At 38.3% G+C, this 8685-nt stretch overlaps 2 protein-coding genes across 3 annotated transcripts; both read left to right on the top strand.

The window, feature by feature from the left end:
• Positions 1–1008: 1008 nt before the first annotated feature.
• Positions 1009–6492, top strand: LOC122085958 (protein disulfide isomerase-like 1-4). 2 transcript variants are annotated; one of them, XR_006142291.1, is made up of 13 exons: positions 1009–1713; positions 2203–2332; positions 3187–3352; positions 3450–3568; positions 3654–3734; positions 4115–4201; positions 4284–4358; positions 4569–4637; positions 4722–4802; positions 4910–5044; positions 5739–5795; positions 5884–6173; positions 6277–6492. XR_006142291.1 is itself a non-coding variant. In XM_042654587.1 (12 exons), exons 1-12 carry the CDS (start codon positions 1172–1174, stop codon positions 6049–6051), a joined length of 1710 nt encoding a protein of 569 aa, XP_042510521.1. In that variant the 5' UTR covers positions 1009–1171; the 3' UTR covers positions 6052–6232. The 2 variants fall into 2 exon arrangements, 1 of the variants encoding a protein (XP_042510521.1); XM_042654587.1 differs by lacking the exon at positions 6277–6492 and having other exon boundaries at positions 5884–6232.
• A 783-nt stretch (positions 6493–7275) lies between these two features.
• On the top strand, positions 7276–8532 carry LOC122087355 (vegetative cell wall protein gp1-like). Its single transcript, XM_042656451.1, has one exon. It carries the CDS (start codon positions 7735–7737, stop codon positions 8275–8277), a length of 543 nt encoding a protein of 180 aa, XP_042512385.1. The 5' UTR covers positions 7276–7734; the 3' UTR covers positions 8278–8532.
• Positions 8533–8685: the final 153 nt, after the last annotated feature.

The following is an 8685-nucleotide window of genomic DNA, read 5'->3' as shown; positions in this document are numbered from 1 at the left end:
AAAAAAAAAAAAAAAAAAGGATCTGTGCTCTGCTTGTAAGGAAGAACACAGAATGTATAAGGGGTGGCAATTTTTCTGAGGCCTTCCCATAAGCCATTGTTGTCTCTAGATCTTCTGTTGGTTATATCCTGAATTCTCTATCCATTTCAAATGTGCTAGCTAATGCTTATCATATGAGCTAATCAACTTGTTCAATATAACTCCAATTCCAGAAAAGGCCAATTGTCTCCTAAAATCAGTTTTTTTAGTAATAGACTTCAGACACAACCCAATTAAATCTGGGTTGAAGAATCATTTTTCCCTTAATCACTCCAATTACTACTTAAATGTTCAACTTAGAATTGGCAAGAATTGGGTTTCTAGCCATTTGAGATCAACCTTCACAAACATCTCCCTAATCCCAGAATTAATGTTCAATCTTGAATTATGGTCCAATTCTGGATTTCTACCCAGAATTCGCTTCTTGTATAAGAATAACATTTTTATCGTGATTCCAACTATAAACTTAGGCTGTGTGTGGTATGCAATTTGCAACGAGAAAATAAAGAAGAATTGGGTTTTAGAATATGTTATAGATCCAGAATCTGTATAAAAAACAGCCTTAAAATTCATAATGATAAAAACGAGAGTTTCGGTGCCTGCATGTGCGAGGTCTTGGTGCAAGAACTATTCAACTTTTAACTTGAGAATGTCGAGAGATAAGATTACCAAATAAAGTGATGCAGTATTACCATAGAAGTGAAAGTACCTCCACTTAGCAGACATGATAGAATCCATTTTTATAAAACTTGACACGACTCGAAATTGCCATATCACACTCAATCCACGTGGCAAATTAGTAATGACTTCACTTGAACACGTGGAAGCACATAATTGGTCCACCTTACGTGACCGCATCAATTAGTTTAACTCTGTGGTCGGGAGCCACGTGGTAGCCAACATGACAACTTTTGGCCTTTTTATAGGGGCAGAAGTAGTCTCCCAGGCTTTTAGCTCTAGTGAGATCGTGAAGCTTTATCTTTCACATCTTTTTCAAAACCTAGAGATCCTTTACTACTCACACGTCCAAATTTAACGGTTCAGTATTTTTAACATCTCCTGGAATAAGAAGAGACTATAAGATCTTGAGCTCAAATCCTCAGAGTCGGTTCTGTTCGAATCTGCTGTGGCAATGGAAACTCGGATTCTTCTCGTTCTTTCGTTATCAGCGGTTCTTCTCTTCAGTGGCTTCTGCTCTGCAGTTCCTCCCAATGACTCCTCTATGAAAAACGAAGATCTCGACGAAGATCTTAGTTTCCTTAAGGAAGATGACGAAGAATCTTACCTCGATAACCACTCGGCTTCATATCCGAAGTACCCCACTGATGAAGGTTATGAAGATTTCGACGAAATGTATTCCGATCAGGAGTCTTATTCGCAGCCGGAGTTTGACGAGAAGGATGTTATCGTACTGAAAGATGAGAATTTCACTGATTTCTTGGAGAAGAATCGGTACGTTATGGTGGAATTTTACGCGCCATGGTGCGGACACTGCCTGGCTCTTGCCCCGGAGTACGCCGCAGCTGCGACTGAGTTGAAAGGAGTGGCCGCACTCGCGAAGGTGGACGCCTCTGAGGAAAAGGAATTGGCGCAGAAGTATTATGTGCAGGGGTTCCCGACTCTCTACTTTTTCATTGATGGAGTTCACAAGCTTTATCCAGGCCAAAGAACCAAGTAACATCCTTGATTTCTTTGTGTTTCTTTTTCTTAATTTAGTTCTTTATCTCAGTTAACATTCACATAAGATGCTGTGGGTTAATGTGACAAGTATTGTTTAATCGAAAAAGGATTTGCTTGAGATGTGAGCTTCTTAGTTAATTTCCATCCGCTTGTTTTTCACTGTATCGTCAGCCTTCCCACGAACATCAAATAAAAGAATATCGTTTTCCATTGAACCTGCTGATTTCATGATCGAGATTGAAGAGTTTCATATCTCCGTCCATGGCATCAGGATGGACATCCAAATTTTAAAAGAGAAAATTTCCATTTTGTAAAGTAATTCCCTTTGTAGTGGATATAAGAGTTACTAGTTTTGATAAGTTCTAAAACAATTTCGAGGGCAGTCCTTGTTTGGCTGTTGTGACAATTTATTAGTTAATATTCTGAGACTGAGTATCTTACAACACTTTAAGATGAAGGCTGATGATTTAATTTATTCTATAGAGATGCTATTGTGACTTGGGTTAAGAAGAAGACTGGACCTAGTGTTTACAACATAACCACAACAGAGGATGCAGAGCGGATATTGAATATTGAAGATAAATTGGTTTTGGCTTTTCTTGACTCTCTTGTGGTACTTCCTTACTTCTTCTAGTTTTCTGTTGGTAGATAGTGGTGTACTTGTTCTACAACTTGCACAATTAACCATATATGCTCCCTTACCCTCCTTTGATTTTTAAGGAAATGAGTAATTTTTTTCTCCACCTAGTTTTCTTGTTCTCCAGGAGTTGTAGTAGTAGTGTCATATCATGGTTATGTTAATTTTATAAGGATTTTCACATGTATGTTTAGTGTGGTTTTGGTGATGTCTTTGGAGTCCAAGTGATGGCGAATATTGGCATCGTTAAATTTTGTTGGTTTCTCTATTGGATTTGAAAGGTTAAGATCTGATGAAAGAATAGGCTCCAAAGTTGTTCCTTGAATGTCAGAACTCAAATCTCTATAGAATTACTGGCATTTGCTTTGCTTGACCAGCCCTGTCAACATGGTGTTTCTATGAATAAATTTTTTTGTTAAACTTCCTGTTCTCTTAAAAGACTGCTGCCTTTCCCCATCTGCAAAAATGATTTTTGTTTGATTTTTGTTGATTTGAATATGGATGTTTTTTTAACAAGTGCTTTTACTTCAATGTCTGAAACTTGATGACTGAAATGGACTTTTCCAAGTTGGCTTTGTTTTCCCCAGCTGAGCCCCTATGCCTATGTGTTTAAATTTCAATTTTATAGAAAATTGGATAGTGAAGTCATAAAATCCACAAACTTCTTAGTGACTTGGATTAATTGAATCTAAAATTGAAAGGCCAATTTCAAAATTTGAGATCATGAATATTCATTTTGTTGTAGTTTACATCATCTTACTAGGGTAACTGAATTTTCTATCTTTTACAATGATTACTGATTTTTCATCAAGTTTCTCTAATAATGTCAGGGTCCTGAAAGTAATGAGCTGTCTGCTGCCTCAAAAGGTGAAGATGATGTTAGCTTCTACCAAACTGCCAGCCCTGATGTGGCCAAGCTGTTCCATCTCGACCCTAAGGTTAAACGTCCTGCTCTGGTCTTGCTGAAGAAAGAGGCAGAGAAACTAAGCCACTATGGTTAGTTCCCTTCCTGTATTTGCATGGATTATGTGCCTTGAAACATTTAAATCCTCAAAACCATTACTGCTTTTTTTTTTTTTAATAATTTCTACAGATGGCCAATTTACCAATTCTTCTATAGTTGAGTTTGTGGTTGACAACAAGCTTCCTTTGGTGACCACATTTACTAGGGAAAGTGCTCCTTTGATTTTTGAGAGTCCAATTAAGAAACAGGTAATATCGTGTGCCACTTATCACATCTCCTTCGCAGGGATTTTAATATTCTCATCATTTTGACATGGTAATTTCTTTCTCTCAGCTTTTGTTGTTTGCCACTTCAAACAGTTCAGAGAAACTTATTCCAACATTTCAAGAGGCGGCAAAAATTTTCAAGGGAAAGGTAACTTTACAACAATTTCATAGAGAATTTGTTTAATCCATCACCATTATTTTAACATAGGTCTGGAACCCAGAATCAATTTCAAGCCAGTATTTGGATTTGATGTTTCACTGGGCTGGTATTCAGAGTGAGTATTTTGGAACGTGTCCAATAGATATATCCCTACTAAATACTGCATTGATCAGGGAGTTGTTTTACATGTTTATCAATTTAAATTGCTCGATCCAATGTCTAGACATCTACGTATTGTAAGATTTGTTCATGGCATTCCTTTGTCTGTAGTCTTACTTCTGTCGACAGTGGTTATATCCTGCTTTCTATCAACCAATATTATAAATGTCTAGCCTAGAATTCTTTACGGTGTTTTTGATACATTGCAGCTTATTGTAGTCTATATTGAAATGGACAATGAAGATGTTGGGGGACAAGTTTCAGATTTCTTTGGTGTCACTGGAGATGGTCCACATGTAACTGTCATTTCTATCTCTTAATTACTTTTATATTTTTGTGGGGATCAACAACTGCTATATGACATTTTATTGCCCACAGCTTCTCGCGTACAATGGAAATGATGATGGCAAGAAGTACATATTTGATGGTGAAGTGACTTTAGACCGTATTAAGGTTGAAACACCTGAATACTTTTCATTCTAGCTTCTTCCCCACCACCCCCCCAGAAAAAGAAAAAAGAGAAGAAAAAAGAGAAGAAAAAGATTAAAAAATACATCTAAATGATTGAGTTGTACTGCATGGAACATAATTTACTGTTAAATTTGGAAGATGCTTGATCTGATATGCATATATTTAGCTATGGTATTCTTCTGTTGTATTCAGGCATTTGCAGAGGATTTCCTGGAAGACAAGCTTAAGCCTTTCTATAAGTCAGATCCAATTCCTGAGGCTGTAAGTTTATATTTTGTTCTCTTGGTGCATATGTTTCGTCTCATCTCCCTGGGCCGACTTCCTTCTATGTGTGTATTGTGACAGAATGACGGAAATGTAAAAATAGTGGTTGGAAAAAACTTTGATGAGATTGTGTTGGATGAGTCGAAGGATGTTCTCCTTGAGGTAGTAATCTGCCTGTATAATCAAATCTAAAAACCACTTACTTTTGGTTTTCCTTTCTCAAATTTCGCTTTTAATTGGCATGATTCTGATATTTCACTATGAACCAGATCTATGCACCATGGTGTGGGCACTGCCTAGAACTAGAGCCCATTTACAACAAACTTGCAAAGCATCTGCGGAGCATTGATTCTATTGTCCTTGCCAAGATGGATGGAACAACCAACGAGCACCCAAGAGCAAAGGTCTTGATCATGAAATTCAACTTATAATAAGTTGTTTATTTATTTTTTAGTAATGTTAATCTGCTATCTTGTAGTTGGTAGATGAGAATGTCCCCCAAACCATATATTTGCATATCCATAGGTTGTATTATTGGATTATCTAAGAACTAATTAGTGATGACAACCACCTTTTCAAGAACACAGTACATAAATATAGTTGTTATCCTCTGGGAATATGCTTAATGTGTGGGTATGCTATCAGATTGGATGACACCACAAAAAAAATGTCCTTTGACCGATTATGTGCCCTGTTATATCTCTTTCTCTCATTCAAGTGGTGGTAATTTACTGATTTGCATCTAAGAGACATTTCCAATTCTTTACATGAGGTGTAGACTCTACATAAGATGCTTATCCAATCTTCTTTATGCAGTATGATGTTATTAAGTGCTGCTTTATCTGATCGGAATCTTTATTATAGATTGCATATATAGCAAACCATGTATTGACATTTGGCATGACTGAAACTTTATCATTGACCCTCATCTGTTTTTCTTTTTTCTTTTTTTTTTCATTTTTGTTGAGGAGGGCTCTTAGTTCTAATCTTGTATGTTGGAAAGAATACCTGGAGAGGAGGGGGCGAAAAAAAGGGAATAAATAGGGAGAGCAAAAAATTAATACTTCAATGAAAAATATTTATGATTTTGTTTTGCAGGTTGATGGATTCCCCACGCTCCTCTTTTTCCCTGCAGGAAATAAGAGTTCTGATCCGGTAAGTGGAGCTAAAGAGTTAAGTAATTTTTGTTTTTGCTCATACTAAAGTTTGCCTTATGAGAAGAAATGGTTTCATCTTCAAGCAGACTACTGTTGAAACTGACAGAACGGAGGAGGGACTCTATAAATTCATCAAGAAGCATGCATCGATTCCTTTCAAGCTTCAGAAACCAACTGGCACTCCAAAATCTGGTAGTGCTGATGCTAGTGGAAGCGAGAAGAGCAGTAGTGAAGACTTGAAGGATGAATTGTGAATTAGTGGGATATGCTTATTTATTTTAGCCATCAATCAGATTATATAGGGAGGGAAGAGTCGGTGGATTAGTGAGACAACAGGGAGACGAATCTCAGTTCTCCATGTATCAAGTTTTCATAGGTGTGCCTTTTTCTTGGAAAAATCCTGTGCAAATGCAATAAAAGCTTCCTTATTTTTCATTGGAAAATGACTATTATAAACTCTAGTTTTGTTATTCGAACAGAATAGGAACCCCACGAGCTTCTAGAACTAAAAGTGAGAAAGCTGTGCTTCTTAGAGAGAAGGCTGAAGAATAATGGGCACCTTGCTTCCAAAGAAGAAAATCCATTAAACCATGTGCAGTAGCCGAGTTTGCTCTTATTCCTTGTTGCATTGAATCAAATTTAAGAGTCTGTAGCTTAACCATGTGGCCCACAATATACAACGAATTGTTTTGTCATGTGGGTTACTCATTTTAGCTGTTGGATAAATCCAATGGATGGGAATGGACTTACATAGTATGTCAGATTTAAGAGTTTATCTCAATCATATGGTTTATCGTTTATTTTTTTATTTTGAAAAAAAAAAAGAAAGATTTGAATCATGTTTAGATGATGACATGGGCAAAAAATAAAAAACCCCCACTTCTTTTGAGTACTTGTGTATGTGAATTGAGGGGAAAGAATAGCCATGGTTAGCAAAGCGGATTGAAGACAAACACCCAACAGGAATGAATTTAGTACAATCTTCAAAAGTTGAAAAAGGTTGTTAAAAAAATGGGATCCGATAGGCGATTCAGATCTCGGGCAATCCTATTCCTGATTCTGGCTGATCAGGTTCAGTCGATCCCCTTCCAAGAACTAGGGTCAGGGCATATTGGGTCGATTCTTACCAGTCTTGGTTACGACTCAGTTCAATCTGGATCCCGAGTCCAGGTTTTCAATGGGATGCCAATCTAAAGATTCCTCCTTGGTGGTGAGTCATAAACATGGTTTGTCAAAAAATGGGAATCGTATTGATTTAATCAACTAATTCGAATTGGAATTGATCATAATCTATCCTAATTCCAACCCTTTGGACTTTAGAGCGGCCGATTCTAGGTATTAGGGAAGTCGATCACGGGTTACAAATTTCTGAGTCCGGTCAATCGAAATCCAAATCAAAATCAGCATTCACCAATTCGAAATTTAAAATTGCTTGTACCGTTGAAGATAGTCGATTAGATTTGACGTTAGGTTGCACTTTGCGGCATGAGAGAGAGAGAGAGAGAGAGAGAGAGGGGGGTTCGCGGCGAGAGTAACGGGCTTTTATAGTGGAAATCTTGGTGGAGAGTAGGCAAAATCAGCCAATATCCACTGATCAAAATCAAATCAGATCTTTCGCCATTTTCTCTAGTTATGAAGTGTACCTGACTACTACTATAAGTTAGTTGATCTTTAACGAATAACAAATCGTTTTTATTCCGTAGATCCGGTCGCGTCCCTTAACGATGCCGTAAAGTCACAGTCCACATCCCCCCCACATTGTTTCAACCTTGCGCTTTTCGGCTCTCAAACTCCTTAAATCTCTCTGAAATATAGTGAATTTCAATTCAAACTCTATAAGCTTTTTTTGATCTTCTTTTGATTTTGATTTCCGGAAACAACAGACGATCCTCTTTTTTTCCCAGAGGAATTGAAGTGCCGTGTATTGTGATTGCGCCATGGGGAGACTGCTCAGACTCTGCTCGTCTCTTCTCTTTGTAATGCTGTTGTTGCTTCTCGCAGATTTACATTTCGTCGTCTCTGCAGATCCACCGCAGATCTCACCAAGCCCTGCCCCTGAAAGCGGAGGATCCAACTCTCCTTCTCCCTCTCCCTCTCCCTCTCCTAAATCCGGTGCTCCAGCGCCCGGACCCTCTTCTGACTTCTACTCCCCTCCGCCGCCTCCACAGTCTGATCTGGCACCTACTCCTTCTCCAGCACCAGCACCAGCACCGTCTCCTGTAACATCTCCCTCACCGTCTCCATCGGATGATGCCAGCGACATCAATCACGGCTCCAAAGGCACCGCCGGCGAAGATACTGCCGATTCCGAAGGCTCTTCTTCGGACGAAGGACTGAAAGGTGGACAGAAGGCCGGTATCGCCATTGGTGTCATTGCCAGCGCTTGCATCTTCGTCTTGTTCGGTGTCATTTACAAGAAGCGTCAAGATAATATCCGCCGGTCACAGTATAGTTACACCGCCAGGAGAGAGCTTCTCTGACTCCTCCATCATGTTACTTTAGAAACTAAATTGCTTCGTTACTATTTCTTCCTCATTGATTTAGAATTCAATTTGTACCCAAAAAATAAAAGATTTAGAATTCAAATTTTTTTTCTTCGTTGAGATTGGACAAATTTATTTCTTTTTATTTTCTTCCTTTATTAGGGAATCCCAAAAAGTGAAAATTTTTCACTCACGTTATGGACGACCTGACACTTCATGGTGGTGAAATATATTTAATGTAGTTTTGCTGTACCGCTACTGGCAAGTTATTGTAGAATTTGTGTCAGCAATTTCATACAAAACTGATCTGCTCTCACTCTGTTTCTGTTTTGTATCTCAGTTCTCTAAGAACACGTACGCTCACCCCTCCCATGGAATGATTGGCAATTGATTCGGACCACTGCT

The sequence above is a fragment of the Macadamia integrifolia genome, chromosome 8 (genome assembly GCF_013358625.1).
Source record: "Macadamia integrifolia cultivar HAES 741 chromosome 8, SCU_Mint_v3, whole genome shotgun sequence".
NCBI lineage: Eukaryota > Viridiplantae > Streptophyta > Magnoliopsida > Proteales > Proteaceae > Macadamia > Macadamia integrifolia.
The sequence above is the reverse complement of the archived record's forward strand: the minus strand, read 5'-3'. Positions and strand labels throughout refer to the sequence as shown.

What these genes read in the sequence shown, in the direction of transcription:
- LOC122087355 (XM_042656451.1), top strand. Translation starts at nt 7,735, where the DNA reads ATGGGGAGACTGCTCAGACTCTGCTCGTCTCTTCTCTTTGTAATGCTG.
- LOC122085958 (XM_042654587.1), top strand. Translation starts at nt 1,172, where the DNA reads ATGGAAACTCGGATTCTTCTCGTTCTTTCGTTATCAGCGGTTCTTCTC. An exon ending in CAAAAATTTTCAAGGGAAAG is followed by an intron (nt 3,735 to 4,114) that starts GTAACTTTACAA and finishes GATACATTGCAG; the next exon opens with CTTATTGTAGTCTATATTGA. An exon ending in TGACTTTAGACCGTATTAAG is followed by an intron (nt 4,359 to 4,568) that starts GTTGAAACACCT and finishes TGTTGTATTCAG; the next exon opens with GCATTTGCAGAGGATTTCCT.